We start from the raw sequence: 20,852 nt of genomic DNA, 5'->3' as shown, positions 1-20,852 counted from the left end.
GTGTCTGACATGTTGGATTGACGTGTGCGAGGGAGCAAATTGCTTTCGTAACTTTGCCTTTTTAACTCGGTAACTCTGACTGTCTCTGGCGTCTCTGCAGGGTTAGGGTATCGTGAGATTTCAAATAAATGTGTCCGTGTCTGGTGTTTGTTGTCGTTCCCAAAAGATGGATGAGAGGATCAATAATAATAATAGTTCCCCTTTGTACGGACAAGCCTGGGATGTACTTAGCCTAAGCACGAGTTAAGCACCTTGTATTGTGTGTATTTAACCTGTGTTTTAGAAATAGACTTTGCAGTTTTACCAGCCGGGGCCGGGTATAAAAATAACAACCTACCTTCTTGTCCAGGACAAAACCCAGGTGACGCTCGGTCCTAGTTTTGCACTTGTATTTGCATTTTTAAATATAACCTGGATCTACCTCTGTGCTGAATCTATGAAGGAGAAATTGATGCCATCTTCTCAGCTAATCTGGGAAAAAGGCAAAAATAAGATATATGAGAAAATGTTAGCGAGGGACAGGAGATTGGCCCGTTGGTCAAAGAACATAATAACCCAAATTCTAACTGTTAGACATTTAGCCAAACTTTTAATAACCATCGTAAATAAGTAATGGGTCATTTTCACATGATCCCATGTAAGTTTTCTGAATTAAACACAAGTGTAGGTATAGTTTTAAAAGTATTTAAGAAGTTCAGTGGCGGCTACATGTCGGTGGAAACACACAAACAGCCTAGACACAATATTTTCATATTTAATCATTATAATGTTGACGTCCCCAGTCTCCTATAAAGCTTGTATCTATAGCTATAGCTTCACATATGCATAGGACTAATGTTTTTTTGGTGTATCACATTTCTGATAATGTTGCCTGCCATCACCAAAATACATGAATGTCATCTGCTAGCAGAGTTACTGCTAAACAACCATTTTGTATTTATCATAACAACGATAACCTTTAATGCAGTAAATCCTAAAGTATTTACCATTCAACCGGATTTGTGCCGCAGCGACTTGTTTTACCAAAGAGAGACGTTGGGTTTTCTTTTCACTTTGAATAGAAACAGTGGTGAATGCTGTGTGTTCCTCTTGGGGGGGGCTTAGTGGTTCGGTACAAGCCTGGGATATAGTGCATCTTTAATCCACTCAACACAATTCACTGTTTCCCATCACAATACCAACAAAACCCACACAGGGGATGAACTCGCCCGGGCCACTGCTGGGATTAAACCTGTGACGTCTCAATTGGATCCCTTGTATACATTACTTTTCTTATTTTGTGTGTGTATGCATGCGTGCCTGTACATATACTGTTGCCAGATGTTTATGGTTGAATATGTACAATTTGCCAACCACGGTATTATCTTTCAGTATTAACCGCCCAAGAACAAAAAGGAGGAGATGTTACGTACACGTGTCTGTGAATCTAAATCCATACTCAGCTGTGTTGGATCCAGTAAACACACAGAACTGTCCCTGTTCAACAAGACAAAACCTGCACCAGCTGCAGACGAGGAGCCTCTCAGACCTGCTGTAGTGGAGTTTGGAGGAGAGTGTGTGTTTGTGTGTGACTCTCAGGTAGGCGCACGTCTTTCTATAGGTACGAGGGCCATTTTCGGTTCAATGCAATGATTGTGAGTCCTCACAATCCAAAGGGCTGTTTGAGGGTTAAGATTGGTTTTAAGGTTAAAATTAGGTTTAGGGGCCAGGGAATATAAACTATCTATCTATCTATATATCTGTCTGTCTGTCTGTCTGTCTGTCTGTCTGTCTGTCTGTCTGTCTATCTATCTATCCATCTATCCATCTATCTGTCTGTCTGTCTCTATCTATCTATCTGTCCGTACCTATTTCCTTTTAACTGTTTCCACTTCTCGGTCCACCCTTACTGCAGAGTGATTGTGTGTGTGTGTGTGTGTGTGTGTGTGTGTGTGTGTGTGTGTGTGTGTGTGTGTGTGAGAGAGAGAGAATTCCTCCCTCTCAGGTTAGAGAACCGGTCTGGCAGCGTTCGGAGTGAAGTCACCTGAATGAAGGAATGGAGAAGCAGTTTCACTGAAGAGAGCCGGAGGAGGAGCAGATCACAGATCAGACATTACAACACATCTCAAACTGTCTGAGCGTGTTACTCTAACACTGGGACTTTCATCAAGTTTATCTCCTGACGGACGTGGAGTCAGTGTGTTGTCCCAGTTTGGAGGCAGGCTGTCCCGGGACACACACACACACACACACACACACACACACACACACACACACACACACACACACACACACACACACACATCTGTAATAACACACACACACGCTCACACAAACAGAGAGCCGGGAGAGAGGAGGACGTCTGTGCGCGTCACGATGCCCGTGCGACAGAAAGGTAAAAGAAAAAAGTGCTTTAATAGTTAAAATATCTATCATGTTTATTCTTCATCTTCATCTTCATAACCTGTCTATATTTAGTTTCACTGTTTAAACTTCACCGAACAAACCAGTTCGAACGTCTCGCGCTGATTTGCTGCAGCTCCGCGAGGCGCTTCTCTCCAGCTGATCGAAAAACCAAACTTCACCACAAAACTAGCGATTTGATTTTCAATTTGTTCATTTGTGCGACATACACAAGTTGAAGATCCCTTTGTAAGAGCTTGTATTAATCCTTCAGACCTTGGGGTAAATTCGTCTTATAAATGATCCACAGAACAGCTCTTTTTGTTAATGTTTTATCTACTTTTACCGGTTTGCAGCTGCTTGTCTGCATTGAAATGGATCGAAGCCCAGACTTCTGAACAAAACCATCATTTTAACGTGTAATTGTTTATTTATGCTACACACACAACTTGTAGATGATAAAATAAGAGCTTTTATTAATTTGTCTTATTTGGGGGTAAATTCGGCTCACACATTATCCACATAATAACTATTTTGAGGGTTTTATTTTGCCTACTTTTACCGGTTTGCAGCTGCTGGTCTGCATTTAAATGTATTGAAGCCCAAACTTCTGCACAAAAGCATACATTTAACGTTTAATTGGCTTGAGGTGCTACATACAGAACTTGTAGATCAACATTTAAAGGTTCTTCCTGATGATTTAGACTTTGGGGTAAATTCGGCTTTCAAAATATCAACAAAATAGCACTTTTAAGGTTTTTTAAAGATGTACTTTTACCTGGTTGCAGCTGCTTGTCTGTATTGAAATGTATGGAAGTGTTTAAAAAATCCTCTAAGTCAATACAATGAGAAAATAATGACTCAACAACTCAAAAATAATGAGTTAGCATCTTGACATAACTCCCATGTGACATTTTTATTTGTCACATGTCAAATCCAAATCCATATTGCTGCAGTTGTATTGTTCACCTCCTATATGAAGACACGTTCTCCATCATTAATGTGGTTAAAGTGGATAAGTAAATATTATTTAAATCCACACACATTTGACTGCCAGTAGGCTACAACTCTTTCTACACATGGAAGGAGTCAGTCCTCGCTCTAATCAGCTGTTCAGTTGAGTGCCATGTTGCCTGGAATGCGTTTTGCAACCTTTGTTTTACACCATAAACCCTTCTGCCCTTATGCCCATGGTAATACGTACATGGTGATAACGTTTTTATGGTGGTTACAGTGCAGACAAATACAGTAGGAGGGCATGAACTGGGTCAGTGCTCAGAGTTTACCCTAAAAGAACTATTATTATTAAAGTGACTTAAAGAGGAGTTATAGGGCAACTCGTGTACCTTTAATTTTTAAAGGCCATTACATTTGCAGTTCAACATTTATGCAAAACCCTGTAGACAGAACGAGAAAAGGAAACACATTCTGGGATAACAATGAGAAGAGGAACAGCCCAGCGACAGACTTCTGACACCTGTGTCCACACTCACTCACAGACAGGTGGTGTTCAAGGCCCTGGGAGGTCTCACAGATTAATAATCCCCAACATCACACATTTAAAGCATTTACAGGTTCCAAACTCACTGATCTGCATGTTGCCTTTCCTTTTCTGTTCATGGGTTTTGATTGAACTTGTATTTCTGTTGTGTCTAGATGCTCAGCGAGCGCTGGAGCTGCTGCAGCAGTACCGGGTCAAACTAGGGGAGAGGCAGCAGGACCAGAATCGGACCAAAGAGGGCCCCGGGGAGGAAGACCACCAGCTCCAGCAGTCTCTGGACAGAGTCATCAGTGTCTTCCAAAGTCAGCTCTTCAGCGCTCTGCTCGGTAAGAATATGTTTGTCTATATCCTCAGCCAGTCACTGTTTATCTCTATTCACCATTTCTTTTTAGCAGTGTTGTCTGTTGATCTTCACATACTCGGATTTAACATCTTCAGGAGGTGATTGAATTCTTTAGGTGAAATGTTGAATGTTCCCAACACTGTGGATGGAAATTGTTATTTTAAAAATTGATTATAATCTTTAAAATCAAGCTTTGGCTATTTTATGTTTAATATGAAATGGCTTTTAAAGACACATAAGCTCCATTTTTGTGCATTTTTACCCAACACCACTGTATTCGATCAATGTATACAAATCACTGAGTTTGTTAGATTAAAGGGAAATTTCAAGAGCATTGCTGTAAGTAGAACCAGTAGCTTCCATGGTGTCTGCAGCCGTTCACCAGTAAAGAGAGATCAGACCACACAGTAGGCGTAACACAGCCTCTCACACAGGCTCCTATGTGTGTAGTTTTTATAAATTCCTCCCAACAGTTTACAACCTGTGTTTAACTAGTTCGTTCTGGTTGTGTTGAAGTTTTTCTTATTGTGTCTTTGCAGAAATGTGTAATACAGCAAACTGGTTCTTAGTCACTGGTCCCACCGGCTTTGCACCACGCCCACACCTGTAGCTGTTTTATGTGTGTGTGTGTGTGCGTGTGTGCGTGTATGTGTGTGTGTTTTTCTTCCGAACATGACACTGAGTTCCTGCTTTGAACACAACCTTGACCTTTAACCGAGCGGCTCCTGGTATCAAAGTCATATTTTGCAGCAGTTCTGTCTTTATTTTGTAATAATGTTTTCTCATTATTGACCTTCGTCTCTGTTTGTGTTGAAGAGAATTGACTGAACCCACAGGAATTATAGCACGTGATATATTTGAATATTCTCTACGTCCATGGATGTGTTTGCTTTTGTAAAATATAATTTCCATCTTTGATGCCTTTTCTATTTGTGTGTTGTATTGTTAAGTGTAGTCTTCACTTTTTTTCTATTTCACTCATCATCCCCCAACTGTATTATTCATTGTCCTTTTCCCACATGTTCATTTCCTCCTTCCTTCTTTATCTCTTCAATGACCAACAAACTTGAGTGTAGAATTGCCTGTCAGTTCTGTTTATGTGGAAGAGGATGGGGAACCTCTGTTTCGCAGGGTGATTAATGATGAAAAAGGTAAACGACAGCAGAATGAACTGTTCCTCTTTAGAAGTGAGGAACCTGGGTCACTATTCTGCTGTGGAAGTATCCTTGCGCTGCCACTAGAGGCCACTAGTGTATCAGCTGTGTTTGACATGGTTTTTCTGTCACCTCAGAAAAGGTTTGAAATCTGATTGTTGATTTGTTGTATATATCTGTCTATTACACAGTTATTTATGAATCTACTGAACCCATTATTCACTCCTTGTGGTTCTTATGTCTTTTTCTCTACTTCCAGATATCCAGGAGTACTATGAGTTGACCATCCTTGTAGACAGCCAGTGTTCTGTGGAGCAGACGGATGGTCCAGGCCCGGATGGTCCAGGCCTCCCTGCCTCCTCTAACCTGACAGCACAACTCCCTGATCAGCCACAGGTCTCCCCTGCTCCCCTGAGCCCCCCGGCTTCTAGTGGACCAACCCAGCCATCACCCTTAACCCCCAAACCTAGGTCAATCAAGCATCAACCTGCCCCTCCAGTCCCTGGAACACCGAGACATTCCCCAACATCCCCCGGTACACCTCAGTCACAGCCATCCACAATCAAATACCGTGCTCCTCTTCCTCCTCTCCAGTCTGGAGCGTCTATATCCTCGGCAGCAGAGACTTCTAAACCCTCTTCTCCCTCTGCTGCTGGAGTGAACGGAGTAGAAACCCCCACTGGCTCCATAAAAACACCTCCTGCAGTATCACTGAATGGAACAAAGCGACTTCTCACTCCCACTAACTCTGGTGCCTCTTCAGAAAACTCCACCATCTCTGCAAATCCGCAAAACCTTCCTGCCTCTCCTGACCTCAAGCTGGTGACGGTCTCAGCCCTCATCTCCAGCACCATCCAGGGCCTTGTGTCTCCAACCACTCCGGACAAACTCACCCCCACTGGCACCACTCCCAGCACCAGCCCAGGTCTGAACAGAGTCACAGACACTGCAGTCGTCTCTACAGCTCTCACGACCAGCAAGGACCCGGGATTCGGCAAAGTCACTCCCACCACGAGTCCAACCAGCCCCAACCGGGGGAAATTTACCTTCAGCAACGTCAGCCCCACAGCTCCTCCCGGGCCTTTGACTAAAGGACCTCATCTGAGGTATGTTGGTGTAACCTTTTGCAACATGAACATACATTTCAGTTGTTTAGGAAAAGTTTGGTCCAGTTTAACACATCTGTTGTGGAAAGTTTCCCGATTTACCTTCAGACCCTCTCTGCTCTCTGTTCCTTGTGCCACCAGCCCCGGGTCGGTAAAAATCACCCCCCCAAGCCCCAGTCATGGTCCAGCCGGCCCCAGGCCAAGCCCACTGACAAGCCCTCTGACCCCCATCAAGGTAGGAAATCTCTGGTTGTACATGAAATGTTCCTGCAGTCAATGGCAGAGTGAAGTACAGATTGCTTCAGTTGTACACACAACAAAAAGCCTTTTCTGTCCTGATTGCTGATTTTTGAGCCGAGGAGAGTTTGTTTGTTGAGGATTTCTTGGTCATTTTCATGCACTTGACAACTTCATCAGATTTTTCATGTTCCGATTTATTATACTGGCAACTGTCAGGTAGTATATAGATTAATGTTGAAACCCTGTGGTGCTGCAGTATCCGCATGACAATGTGATATATACATGCTGTCATGACTGTGTTTGAATGAGCTATAGGGCTGGATACATCTTTTCTATCTTCCTAACCATGCTGACTAGGATAATGTCATTTTGTTTAAGCTCCAGAAGTTTTTCTTTCACTGTCTTGCACCACAGACATTGAAAGCACAACACACCAATACAGAAGAATCGTTGTCATGTTTAATACATATTCATAGGTGGAAAATTCTGCTTTTAAATGACAGGTAGTTTGTTAACCAGAATCACCCTGAGCTTGTTGCCTCACACGTAACATATCCAACCCTTTCCCATTGAGACCTCACTGTATCGCTGCTCTTAGATGGAAATAACAGTTTGTTGTCTGGGAAATGAGTTTATTTAACAACCTGTCTCCATTTGAACCAGTTTATCGTTAAGGTGGCTGCTGAGAGCACAATTAGATGGACAGATAATTTATGAAACACTGGCTTACATTGGATTACATAATGTGAAAAAGGGAATCAATTCAGTCCAGTAACATTTTATTGTTCTGTAGAGTCGGCAGTAAGAGCTCATGAAACTGGATCCGTCTTTGATATCGACTGGCATCACATTTTTTTAATCTTGATATAATGTTTGGCCATATCATAAATGGTTTGTATGGTCTCTTTGTATTTCTCTTAGTGAAAGTTGTGTTTGAATTGTGCAAGTACAGAGTCACTGTAGACTGAAAGTTGTTTGCTTTAATAATCCAGTTGACTATCGCTGTAATTTGCACTATATTGCTATAGTAGCCCTGATTCACTTATGTATGTGTGGATGTAGCTCGTCAGTCACTGTCAGTGACAGACAGTCAATAATAAACCAAGCAAAGGAGACAAGATGTCACCAGGCAGAAAAGAAGACTTCTTCTTTGCTTGGTGACATCTTGTCTTCTTCTTTGCTTGGTTTATTGGCGGGTGGCAACCAACGTCAAGGTGCATTAACGCCATCTCCTGTATATTTTTTTACCCTATGTGATAAATGCAATTAAATTAGTTGAGCACTTCCTTTTCCTCCTCTTCCCATAGATTCCTTTTCTATCTGCCTAGGTTCCTTTGATCTTTGATCAGTGGCCTTTCCCTACAATGTGCCTTTCATATTTTCAGAACGTATCCTTTACATACCCACACATTACAACACCCATTGCATTTGTGTTAAATCAACAGAGCTACAGAAAACAACAAGTCAATGAGTTTCGTCAACTACCAACGACTACAACTACTATTACAATGGACCAGTTAGATTCTGTTGGTTCTCTGATCGTGTCCTTTATTCAAAGGATTACAGTGGAGCAGTGGCTGCTAATAAGAATTGGTGTTCCGGATGATGCCACAAAAACTCTGATAGCGGAGCTGCTACTGGAGATCATAACATGCATTCCACATGCTGTGTCCATGGATCCTAATTCCGAAAATGTGGTCATGACAGAGGAGCATATTCTGTCCACTGTGGGCAGTCTAGTCACCAACAGTTTTGCAAAGTTCATCAGTAAAGAGAAGCTACTCCAGTGCAACAGTTTGTTCCTGTTGAGGGACTTGATCGTTAAAGAGATGGTGATGACTGTCAAATGTCCCCTTTTCATTGACGTGAGGTGTGGACAGCCTGCTGTATATGTCACCCCCCCCTGCAGACTCAAAACAATGGTTGACCATACCTGCAAAACATTATCTACATTCAATTGCAGCATGAAAACACATCCACCGTCATGTCAGAGGCAAAGCGAGGCTACCGACGGACATACCAGCGGCACCCAGATCTTCATACCTGTGGAACCAGAAACCGCTGAAGAGGTGTTGTCATTGGAGCAGAAATTTGCTTCATTAATTTCTGAAGTAGTTAGCAAGGAGGATGATAACAACACAGCCCCACTTCTGAACAATTTGTCAGACTCAGAGAAATTTTTGCTGAAAAGTGAATCTTCTCAGGAGATAAAAAAATCTGCTTTTGAAATTGCTAAGATGTTTGCTGAAAGGTTTCGTTGTTTGCACGAGAGCAACGCGAGTTTGGAAACAGCCGTCTTCAAGATACAGGTTATTCTCGCTAAGCAGTTTATCAGAGCATTAATATTTCACATTGTGGCAGAGCTAAAGACCAAATTCATGACTGACTCGGAAGTCGCAGGACACGAGTCAACACTGTCTCTCAACGCCAGCGTTAACCACCTGCTTCTCTTTTTGACTGGTGAAGGACAAGCACCTTTAGATGACGCTAAGGTGTTTTGGAATCTGAAGCACAATGTTTGTGGTAAACATCTGGGTTTCCAACTGCATCTATGTCATATCCTCTACCAAAACAGCATTAGTGACTCAAATGTGGAGAAGTATGTTTACACATGCAAGAAAATGCAGTGTTGCCTCGGACTGATGAGGTGGTGGCTTGACAATCAGGCTAGGATACAAGGTGTCAAGGTGAGACAGGCTCTGATGGGCTTACTGCTCGGGGAAAAACCACAGCTCCCAGTTGCCACTGTAGTCGAGGAGACACCTGTGCAGGGTGCAGATGATGAAGTGGATGTGGGGTATTCCAAGTACGCCAAGGATGTAGAGAATAAAAGAAAAGCATCTCTTATAACACTAGTGGAGAAGGTCATCAGGAAGATATACAAGAAAGGAAAGGGCTCCATGACCGAAAACACGGAACCCATCATTAACCGTCTCTTTGAAAAAACATGGGCTGAGGTCAAAGACGCCAATATTGATATGAGGGCAATTCATGAAAATCTTTACGTGGACATTTTTGAGGACCTGTGTGAGAAGTGGGGTTCTGCAAAAATACTTCTGTATTACATCAAAACACCTCAAACAGAATTTGAAAACCTATTTGCGTCCCTTATTAGAGATCACTTGACACAACCAAAAAGTTCCACATCCAGGTTCTTTACATCTGTTCACAGAAGACTCCTTTTGATTTTTCCAGATTTTTGGTTTTTCTAATGCGTGTCTGTCGGAGCCTTACACAGTGGTGACATCACGCAATGACCTGGTGACATCATCACATCCCTTTTACCATGGCCTCTTCTTACCATCATACACTTTCAGCACTCACATCCCGACTCTCCCTCACCGCCAACATTGCTGCAACAACCCGATCATGTAGATACGTGCACGACATCAGGAGAACACGTCTGTTAGGACTCTGGACTTTCACTCTTGGATAAAGAGTTTTTGTTGGATTGTTCTGATTATGGACTATTTGGTTATTTTATTTTTAACTGTGTTTTCTTGTTTTCAGATTTGTGTTCATCCTGTGTCTAGATTTGTGTTCCGTTCTGTGTTTCCTGTTTTACTTTGTGAAATTCTGATCTCCCTCGTGTTTCTGTTCTTTTTACTTCCTGCCCTGATGTGTTTCACTTGTTTGTCCTGTGCCGCCTGTCTCTAGTTTGTCATCAGTTCAGTTTGTATTTAAGTCAAGCCCCAGAAGGTGGCACAGGTCACCAGTTACCAGTGGCTGCCCAACCGCTTAAAGACACTACTTGCGTACCGTGCTGCGAACGGATCGGGCCCAGGCTACATCCAGGACTTGGTTGAACCTTACACCCCAGTCCTGGCTCCCAAATAGTGGAACGAGCTCCCCACTGACATCAGGACAGCATGAAGTGTCTACACATCTTCCGGCACAGGGCTAAAAAAACCATCTCTTCTGACTACACCTTCCTTAAGAAAATGATGTCTAATAACCATCATCAACTCTGATGTTGAAAAAAAAGAAAAAAGGATTTCAGCGGCTTTATCCAGTGCCACTGGCCACTCTACTATGTTGTTTACATTTTCAGGTTTAAAAAAGTTTAGTTAAGGACTCTGTTGTTGTAAATATATAAAAGGTACATTTTTATCTGAGTTTTTATTTATTAAAACATAAATTATAAGATACAAACTGGAACATGATTACTAAAAATCTATGTGATGGCTGCCTTTTTAATATCTACCCCTTCCGCTGCCGGCAGTTCATGTTGATGTATTAAGTTTGCTGCAGTCAGACAAAGTCAATCTTGAATGCATCTTGTGTTCACTTTTATAATCCACCATCAGGGAAAATCTAGTTTTAAAAAAAACACATGACAAGTAAATAACATTTCCCCAAAACCGCCTCATTCTCACCATTTTTAATTACATTGAATTTACAAGCATCAACAACACAGATTTTGGACAAAACTCCTAAAATATTCGGTGTTTAACATATAATACTGTAATAATTCCACTGCTATTTACTCCACAGCCATGTGTCAGTACAATACAGGAAAGAAGGTAGTAAATTATAGGAAGTTAGCTCCATGGTATATATCACAATATGTGCTTTAAAACATGAAAGCTGGAAACTGCAGGCTTGTGCTTGTGTGTGTGTGTGTGTGTGTGTGTGTGTGTGTGTGTGTGTGTGTGTGTGTGTGTGTGTGTGTGTGTGTGTGTGTGTGTGTGTGTGTGTGTGTCTTTTTCAGGAGATCTGTTCGTGAGACGTGGATTTGCTATTCCACCAAACTTTCTACATCAATCTATCTCTAATTTTAGAGTGCATTTTTTTTGTGCAATGTTTCAAATGCAACAGTAACTGTACTGATGGTTTGCATCTTAAAAAAAAAAGAGAAAAAGGCCCAGTATCCTGAGCGAGCGTAATCCCATCTCCGTGGAGCTTCAGGGGGCATATGGAGCTCTAACTTCCCCAATACCCACAGTCCAATTTGAAAGTAGAGCATCCATCGCTATATCGTAGTTACTGTTCACTCAGTCTAACCCCCACTCCTGCCAAAAACGGACTGACCTGATAAAACAGCAGAGTGGAGTGTGTGTAGTATGTACTTGTGTGTGCTTATATCTGTGCATACACATCTGTCTGTGTGAGTGTTTTCCTGTGCATCCATGTGTATAGAGTTTCTGCGCCTGCCTCTTCATGTCTGCCTGTCCGTTTTGTTTTTTTTGTGCCGACTGTGTTCTGCGAGGTTACATATTCCGAGCCATGCACTCTTTGAGGTCAAAATGTGGCGTCCAGCTGCCATAGAACGAAGACAGCATCTGGATAACAAGAGGGTGGGTGGAGGTGCAGCGGGCCAGCTGCCATGTTTCCGAGTCGGCCTGTGATTTAATGGAGAAGTCCTCTCCGGCTGCTCCGGTGAGAGGACAGGTGGAGAGGACGCGAGGAAGGGAGGAGGGAGAAGCTGAGCGATGAGAGGAAGGAGGAGACAAATATACACAGCCGACAGGGGGATGTTGCCAACAGCAACAAGCGACTGAGTGGCGATAGAGGAAAGTTGCAGCTGGATGATGTTTGGGTGAAAGTTTGCCGGTCGGACTGGTGAGGATGGACTGCATCTGTATCCTCACTACCAAGGTGAGACGCAGGAAGAGAGTATATAGACCAGAGCAGAGGGAAATATTTTTTAACAAAACTATCATGCTTGTAGAGTGGAGTGTTCGTCCTAGTGACATTTATTTGGTTATTATAATCCTCCTTCTAATTTTTATGTTGAAATCTGGTGTGAATGGCATGCTGGACTTTGAATGAGACGAGCACGATCTTTTCTAATATGATTAAGACAGCATGGTTTTTTAAAGACCTGCAGTCCTTTGGGATATCCCTGACACATTTAAATGAATTGTATCACAGAAAGCGACTTGCCAAGTTAATGATGAAGTGCATCAGTTTTAGATATCAAAAAAGGATTCTGATTTTGCAAATAACTTACTGTAATATGTGATTTAGCGGAATATGAGGCATTATCTTGGAGGAACAGGCTGTGCTCTAATCAAGCAAATCTAATGGGAATGCCAATCTGTTGCTCAGCTTTCGGTCGAACAGCACGTGACACCCAGAGAGACAGGAAAAGTGGGTTGAGAGGACACACACTTCAAAAGACGAGCTGTGTGACTGACTGGTTGGCTGCGTAGGTACCGGACCGATGCACTGGTTGACTGACTGGTCTCAAGGCAGGAGAGAGTACTGGTTTAAAAGTAGGCCGGCAAAGATGAACACGTGCATTGTGGATATATATTTGTGAATGCTCAGAAATGCATGGACCATTTCAAAGCAGCGTGAACACAGTGAGCTGGGGTGGACTTGCACGGGATGAGCAGGTGGATGGATGGACGAGGTGTTGAGAGAGAACTGCATACCACCTTCTGCGAGGTTGGTCAGGAAAGAACCCATGAAATGTTGGTGTGGATCTGATTAAATGGGCAAATCCACAGTTTCAAGTTTTGTGCGGCAGGTCCCTCATAATTCATTTAGTCTATGGCGGTAGGCGGGGGGGATGGACCTGCACATGAATGTCGCTCTAATGCACAACACATTCTGAGTGAAAGGTACAAAGACTAAAGGGTGAAAGTCTCGGTCTGGCAAGAGCAAAACACAGATTTAGAGAGTCTAAAACATTTTTTGTTTATAATGAAACTGTGGAGTTACAAATTGGATTGTGACGGCCTGCCACAGTGTATTTAATTCATGGGAAACATTGCTCTGACATTGTGAGACAGGACATTAGCTATGGCAGAGATAGGCTCTCTCCAGTCGTCCTTCTAGTTGATCCTGTGCTTCCTGATCCTTTCAAGCAGGAAGTGCAGACCAGGCCACACATTGCAACATTCAGACACATTTAATCATAACACAAATGTCAAAATATAAGTTTGTCGAGAACTACAATATTAGGAATCTAATAAGTTTTGATCTTCGTCAGGAGTCAAACTTGGTACAAACTTGGTCAGGACTAAATGAAGTTTCTAATCATGTCACACGAATGCAGGATCTGTGTGCATCTCATGTAACAGGACATATCTCTCTAATTAAATCGTTCAAGTAATGTTTAACGACTTTGCACCACCCAATAGTATCTTGTGGAGCTTGTTGTCAAACATACAGTTTGTGGATTTTACTCTCTATCAGAACTCGCCTCTCTATCTGGCCCAATCCTCTTTTCTTTTCGGATATATCCAGTCTTAAATCCTACCTGCGGTGTGAGATTGTGATTCGGTCTTACCGAGTGTCGCTGGCTTCCCGTGCTCCAAGAGAGCAGGAGTCTCTCCTAAGAGGCTTACCTTAGGCTGCTAATAGACTTTACAGAGGTGGGGCTATTTTAGTGTGGACAAAGAGGAGTAAAGAGAGGAAATAATGAGGGAGACACACACTCCGCGGCAGAGGGGACAGAGACAGAGCAAGTCTGCGAGTTCTTGGCCTTCCTGGCTTTGATGGGATATTTCATTTTGCCAGGAAACTCCACGCTGCATCATTCCACTGATCCATCCATCTGTGGAACTGTCCATCTGGCATTGTGATGTAACTGTGAGGAGGGGTCACAGCTAACAAATTAATCAAGAGAGAAGGCATGAGAGGGAGGAAGAGGGACAGAACTTCGAGGACTGTCGAGCCCTTTGCATGTAGAAACGTCCGCAACAGGTTGGCTCACTCCGGGGGGCTCTCAGTGAAAGGTTCAACATCCTTTCAGCTCTTTAGAGAAGTCAGTAGGTGTACGGGTGGCCCTGCATGTACTGGGCTGACACCTACTGGGCCAGCACAAGGGCTACCACAAGATGGACCAGCACAGCTCTGCATCCTCAGTCAATGTAACGTACCTCCTCTTTTTTTAATTACAGAGTATCCCACCCACCTCGTGTTTTTTTGCTGTGGAGTCTTGTAGTTAGTGCAGCAAGTAGGGAAGTCACGATAGCAATAATGTAGTAGTCGATACTGATTCCATGAAATTTCCACGATTCTCAATACCCAATTTGATACCACGGCCAAAATATATAACAATAAATCCCATTTATTTTACTTTACAATGGATTTTCCTCCTCTGCTCCTCTCCAATCCCCCCCACGCAGAACTGATCTCCACAATAACCCACTGAACTCACATCCATGTTCCTCTCTCCCGTCCGCAGGAGCGTGTGCAGTGTGTGTGTCTGCTCGTCTCTGTCGCTCAGTTTAAATACGTGTTAACAAACTCCAGAGTGAACCAAACTGCACAGGTCCCAAGAACCCTGTCCACAAGGACACCGGACAAGCAATGTGCGCCTGCCCTGATGCAGAAGCAGCGGCGTTAACCATCCTGGTGTTGGTATTGTTCAGTACCTGCTGTATTGTAAGAAAAAGAGTATTGCAATGTTTTTATAATTTTGGAATCAGTTCTCGTGACATCCCCATAGAAGCAAGTATCAAGGTCACCTGAGGTCAAATCGACTTCAGTAACAAACGGCCAACAGTTCATTACCGATGTGTAAAAACTTTATACGCTTGGCCTTGTTTTGGTGGTTGGTCACTTCCTTCTGCGGCACCTCAGAAACCCACAGTCCCTGGTCCTTACATAGTTCCACAGAAGCCTGTCAGAGGAATCACAGATCCTGGCTGCGGCTTAAGAGGAGCTGAGTAATTAGACGAGGTAGTCCAGGGCCAGAGGTTTTGACCTTAATGATAGCTGCCTGCTCACGGGGGGGATTATCACTTTCTTTCACATTGCGAGAGGGCGTATGTCAAAATTTGTTCATGTGTCTTTATACAAAATCAGACACATTCATGGAACTGATATCGATGAGTGTGTGAGATTTGCTGGAGCTTGATTGGATTTGATGGGACTGGGCGGAGCTATGCATTCTAGTCACTTTGGAAATGATCACAATCTAATATCACACTACAGATGTGTGCTACTGTCCAGTATCAATGTGGAAAGGGAATAAAACCATGACTAATTGAAACAGAACCAGACATAGTTTAATGCTGATTACTGGAACTGTCTCCACGCCCCAAATCTTTCCAAATCAGGAAGCAATACCCCACATGGGTCCGAGCCAGCTCACATTTAGCTACCAAGGCTCCAGACTTAAGCTTCGATCAGCCCGACCTGGCAGGTCACACAGTTCAGCTTTGTAGATTCAAAGACTGAACAGTGGTAAAGTAAATCACAGAGCTGTATAAAGGATGTAAGCGGGGAGCCAACACTCCGCTGGAGCCAAGAGCTTTATGAAGAAGAACAACAGTTTGTCAGTGAAGGTTGTGTCTGAGAACATCACAGTTATTATTAGCACATGTATTCTCTTTACCAACATTTGTTTTTCCAATAGTCTGCTACGACGCTCAGGCTACTCCGGCAAGCAGGCTACTATTAACATGTTCATTGTTCAGCCCATGTCATGCCTGAGTTCAGCCAGAGAGCTAATCTCATTAAGCAGAATACTAATCTCTTTGGAGCTACACACACACACACACACACACACACACACACACACACACACACACACACACACACACACACACACACACACACACACACACACACACACAGACACACACACACACACACTCAGATGCCAACCTACACACACACACACATACACACACACACTCAAATGAGGCAATCGTCTGAGTTTATTTCAGTTCAGTTTAGTCCTATCATTGATTTTCCAATCGGGGGAAATAAAACAGCTTAGAGAGTTATTTGAGCTTCGTGACCCCCTGACCCTTCACTGTGTCAGCAAAGTTCAGAGTGAAGCTCGGGTCCATTTGTTGATTGAGAATCAAAGAGATTGAAAATATATCCCTCCGGCCCTCTGTACTGGTCTGTCGAGCTCCCACCAGTGTTCTACATGCAACAGTTGTGGTATAAGGGATGATTTGTTGTGACTGGCGGTGGCAGAGCAGTTTCCTTAAAGTGCTTTCAAGTGGTTGCCGACAGTTAGGCAATAAATCCTCAACTAAATATATGAGGTCAGTGATTAATAATTAACGTTTATAGTCCAAGTATGTTATTTATATCTTTAAAGCTTTTATATTCAGATCCACGGAATATGTTGGATTATTACCATGATATACATGGTATAAATTTGCATATTTACCTCCTCCAGGGGGTTTATGTTTTCAATTGTTTTTTGTTTTGATTGTAAGCAAGATTATGCAAAAACTACTGGATCGATTACCACAAAACCTAGTGGAAGGATACGATTTGGCTCCGAGAAGAACCCATTTCATATTGGCGCAGATCACTTTATCATTTTCTATAAAGTTTTGAACGTTTTCTGGCATTTTCACAAATATTTCACAAATCCTGCAAGGAACTGATATGTATGAGTGTGTGACATTTGGTGCAGCTTGATTGAATTTAGGGGACCTCCACTGTATGTGCTCTACTTAGTGCCATTCAGTTTTTCAATAATTAATCAAGAAATACATGTTTTTAACAAACATAAATAAAATCATTAAAATGTATATATTTAAAGCCTATTTAAATCCTGTGTCTATATCCAGATCCAGAGAATATGTGTTGGAGTGATTCCATGATATGAGCTGATAGTTTTCTGTCTGTTACTTTAGTTAAGTTCTGTTTAAAGACCTTATACTTTCCTCTGTGTCAACAAAAAAGATTAAAACAAATAAAACATGAGTTTATCATTTATAAAACATGTTCGAGATGAGATCATTAGCTGGAGAAAACTGTTCAGATGGTGCTGTGTCTGCGTTTTACCACATAGGGGCACTGTCTGTATGAGAAACACACCAACATGTTGGCTGCTCAAATGATGATTCTGCAGAGACTTGTTACTTCCAGTTGTCGTTTATCATGAAATGTTTCTTGCACTTAATTATTAAAACAATATTTTAATAATAGTTAAATATAGTAAATAACATTTCTGCTGTTGCCTGCAGTTGTGAGGTTTCATCCTTGTGCAGCGTTCTGCAGCGAGTACGAGATCTGTTCAGAGGGAGATTCACTCGTGTGGAAGCTGAACACGCAGCTGGTTAAACGCTGATCACGTGACCACGTTTGAAATGTTGATGTATGGAGTATTTTCTGATTGGCTGGTGTGTAGAGAGGAGAATCCGCCGTGATTGGCTGGGAGGGGAGTGTGTGAGGTTATCACACACACACACACAGCGTAGTTATTTCTGTGCTGGCTGACCTACTAATGTTAACATGTAGTGCATGCCTGCTAGGCTCATGAGGTTGCATCCTCTCTCTCGCTCCACATTTATTCCTCCTTCATTCCTTTCTTTCTCTTCCTTCGCATCTGTCTTTCTAATTGTATCTCTTATTTCCCTTCATTGTTTCTATTTTACTATATTTTGGTAAATGGGTGTGTTGTTGACAAACGTGGCAGTGGATGCTATCTTTGCACATTATGTTTTATGAGCCAGAACGCCTGCGACTGTGTGCGTGGGTGTGGGTGTGTGTGTGTGTAGAAGTGCAAGCACACACATCAGCAGGATCTCCATCTGTTCCTTGCCAAACACAAGGGGACACGCTGTATCGCTGGTCTCAGGACAGCTAACCTCACACGAGCCAGGACTATTTGAAGAATGGCACCTGACCCAAAGCTCACTTCCATAGAAGTAACGTCTTATCCTGTCCTGTCCTGATTTTTTATTTTAAGGACCATTCTTGATATGCACCTGAGTACATTTCAGATCTTTGGTCACGTGCTCGGTCATAACCTGAGGTCCAGATCCAAGGCCGTTCCACAGTCCCAGCTGAGGACCAAAGATGGCCGGGCTTTTTTTGTTAGAGCCCCCAGTCTCTGGAACAACCTCCCTGAGGAGGATCAGTCTGGCACAACCGTCATCCTCTTTTAGATCTCCCTTTTTGACTGGGGGTCTTAATTTACTTTTAATCTAATTCTGGTTTAACCAACTCTTTTATCATTTTATAATGTTTTACGTTGGGTTTTTACTGTATTTGGGCTCTAATGCTGATAGTTTCCCTATTGTTTGCCTTCAATTTTTAAGTTTTAATTTGGAAAGCACCTTGTATAACTGTGTTTTGAATGATGCTATATAAATATAGTTTTTTATTATAATATACATGGTACTACTCTTTAAGTTTGAAGAGGACTCAGAGGAGTTTCGATTGCAAGCCAGTCATCATCAGTGAAATGGATCAGCACACCAAGAAATATTACTAAACATCCTGAGGGATTGAGATGGATAAAAACAACACATTGTTCCCTCCATCTTTTTTCTCCTGTATGAAAACAAACACTATTAATTACTCCGAAAGATTCAAAGTTTTTCAATATGGTCAATCTATCAATTATTCAACTTTGCATGTGTTAATTTGTGTGGTTTTTTTTTTTTATATAAGAAGTGAGTCCCTGCTGTGCTCAGAATAACCTTTCGTGTGTTTACATTATTTATCTGACTTGTCCACCTGCATCAACTTCAGGACCGAACTCCTCCAGGCTCATATCTCTGCCTTCTCTTAGACCTTCTATAAATAATTTCTCATCACCAGCTTCACATGTATCTTGAGGCAGAGTCTTCGGTTGTGGATTTATGACTTAATCAGTAAACCTATTGCTTTAGACACATTTAGTATCAGCCTTTCTCCTTTTCCCCATCGGTGGACCATGGCTTGCTTCTGTCTCACATATTGTTTCGCTCTCTCCGTCGTCCCTCTCATGCTGAGTTGTTTATTTTCCAGTCGAGGTGAGAAGACTCAGACTACCGCAGAGAGAGAGTGCTGTGTGTGTCATGGTCCAGATGGTGCAGCTGTCACCGTCAGGAGCCCTGGTTGGAGAGGGTGCTGTGACTTGTTTCACCTGCTCTGCCCTTTATCTCCTCTAAAGCCGTTGGAGTCCATTGAACTTATCAATAGCCGTGGGAACATGTTTCAAGTGGAGGTGCTATGGGGGGGGGTGAAGAAAGAGGGGCACCCTCCTCTTCCCACTGCACTGTTAGCATTAGCTTCTTCCTCTTCTCTAGGTTGGTTAAGGTTAAGCTCTATTTGCATAAGTACTTGAGCTTTAGTTGTGTGCTGCTGTTATGAATTTAGACACTTAACCTTGAATTTTTGGGATTTTTTTGTGACATTTCATATCAAACAATTGATTTTATGAGAAGTTAGGTGTAATTTTTCCCAAACAAATACTGCAGTTATTATTACCTGTCACAGTGTGTTTTACATTTGCCTATTATAGAGTTTTAAATGTTTGGCCAGATATTTAATTAAGAACCTAATAAATGATAAACTGTGACCAAGTTGGTGCCAAATTTACTGACTTATAGGATTTATTTGACAAACAAATCTCATGTAAAGTAATGTGGTTAATATAAAAACTTTTATAGTCTCATTGTTTGTGGTGAAGAGGGAGCTGAGCAGTGTGTTAAAGCTTTTGATTTACCAGTCGTTCAATGCTTTGACCCTCACTTGTGGTCGTGAACTTTGGGTCGTGACATAACAAATCAGTTTGCCGATACGAGCGCCCAAAATAGGTTTGTGAGGAGTTCAGACATCCGCAGAGAGCTCAGAGTTGAGCATCCTTCCTGTGGAAAGGAGCCTGTTGAGGTTGCTGGGACGTCTTGTCACGATGACTCCTGGGCGCCTCCCACTGGGAGTTTTCTGGGTATGTTCAACTCGAGACGAGACCCTGGGGGTTGACCCAGAATCCACTGGGGGGACGTCTGGAACACTTTGCTTCGTCTGCTGCCGCTGTGACCTGACCTTGGTAGAAGCTATTATAACACTGCCTAAAATATATTCACCTTCACCACCAAACTACAGCAACCAGTGGTGTGTGCTTTATCAGTGTTTTTTATACCATTCAGTTTAGACACCTTGATTAACATTGGACATCTTAATGGGCTCTTTTAAGCAGAAGGTCTCGTGCACATAATGAAATTTGCCACATTACACAAATATTTACTGGATACATAGACAGTGTCCTGCCAGTAACCTACACCTGAGGCTGTGCTTAGATTGGCTGGAAAAAACACAAACCTCATTCATTTTAATTAGGTCACTCTGCAGATGCAGATAGGGGGGGGCAAAACAGAGGGCTCCAAAAATATGCCAAAGAAAATTAAAGCTGGCTCAAGTAGTGCTGCAAAATAAGATGACATCACCAGGAGAGGCCAATCAAATTCATGCAAGCAAAGTGGATG

General features: G+C 42.5%; 1 protein-coding gene across 2 annotated transcripts in view; it reads left to right on the top strand.

The window, feature by feature from the left end:
- Nucleotides 1-2,229: 2,229 nt before the first annotated feature.
- LOC118121252 (discs large homolog 1-like protein) overlaps nucleotides 2,230-20,852 on the top strand; it is a 99,860-nt gene continuing 81,237 nt past the window's right edge. For both annotated transcript variants that reach the window (XM_047342965.1, XM_047342964.1), the window contains exons 1-4: nucleotides 2,230-2,374; nucleotides 4,039-4,209; nucleotides 5,640-6,486; nucleotides 6,628-6,721. In XM_047342965.1, coding sequence (XP_047198921.1) covers nucleotides 2,356-2,374; nucleotides 4,039-4,209; nucleotides 5,640-6,486; nucleotides 6,628-6,721 — 1,131 coding nt within the window. In that variant the 5' untranslated portion in view covers nucleotides 2,230-2,355. The remainder of the gene's footprint in view (nucleotides 2,375-4,038; nucleotides 4,210-5,639; nucleotides 6,487-6,627; nucleotides 6,722-20,852) is intronic.

Source organism: Hippoglossus stenolepis, chromosome 14, assembly GCF_022539355.2.
Source record: "Hippoglossus stenolepis isolate QCI-W04-F060 chromosome 14, HSTE1.2, whole genome shotgun sequence".
NCBI classification, from domain to species: domain Eukaryota; kingdom Metazoa; phylum Chordata; class Actinopteri; order Pleuronectiformes; family Pleuronectidae; genus Hippoglossus; species Hippoglossus stenolepis.
This window is presented reverse-complemented; position numbering and strand designations above follow the sequence as displayed.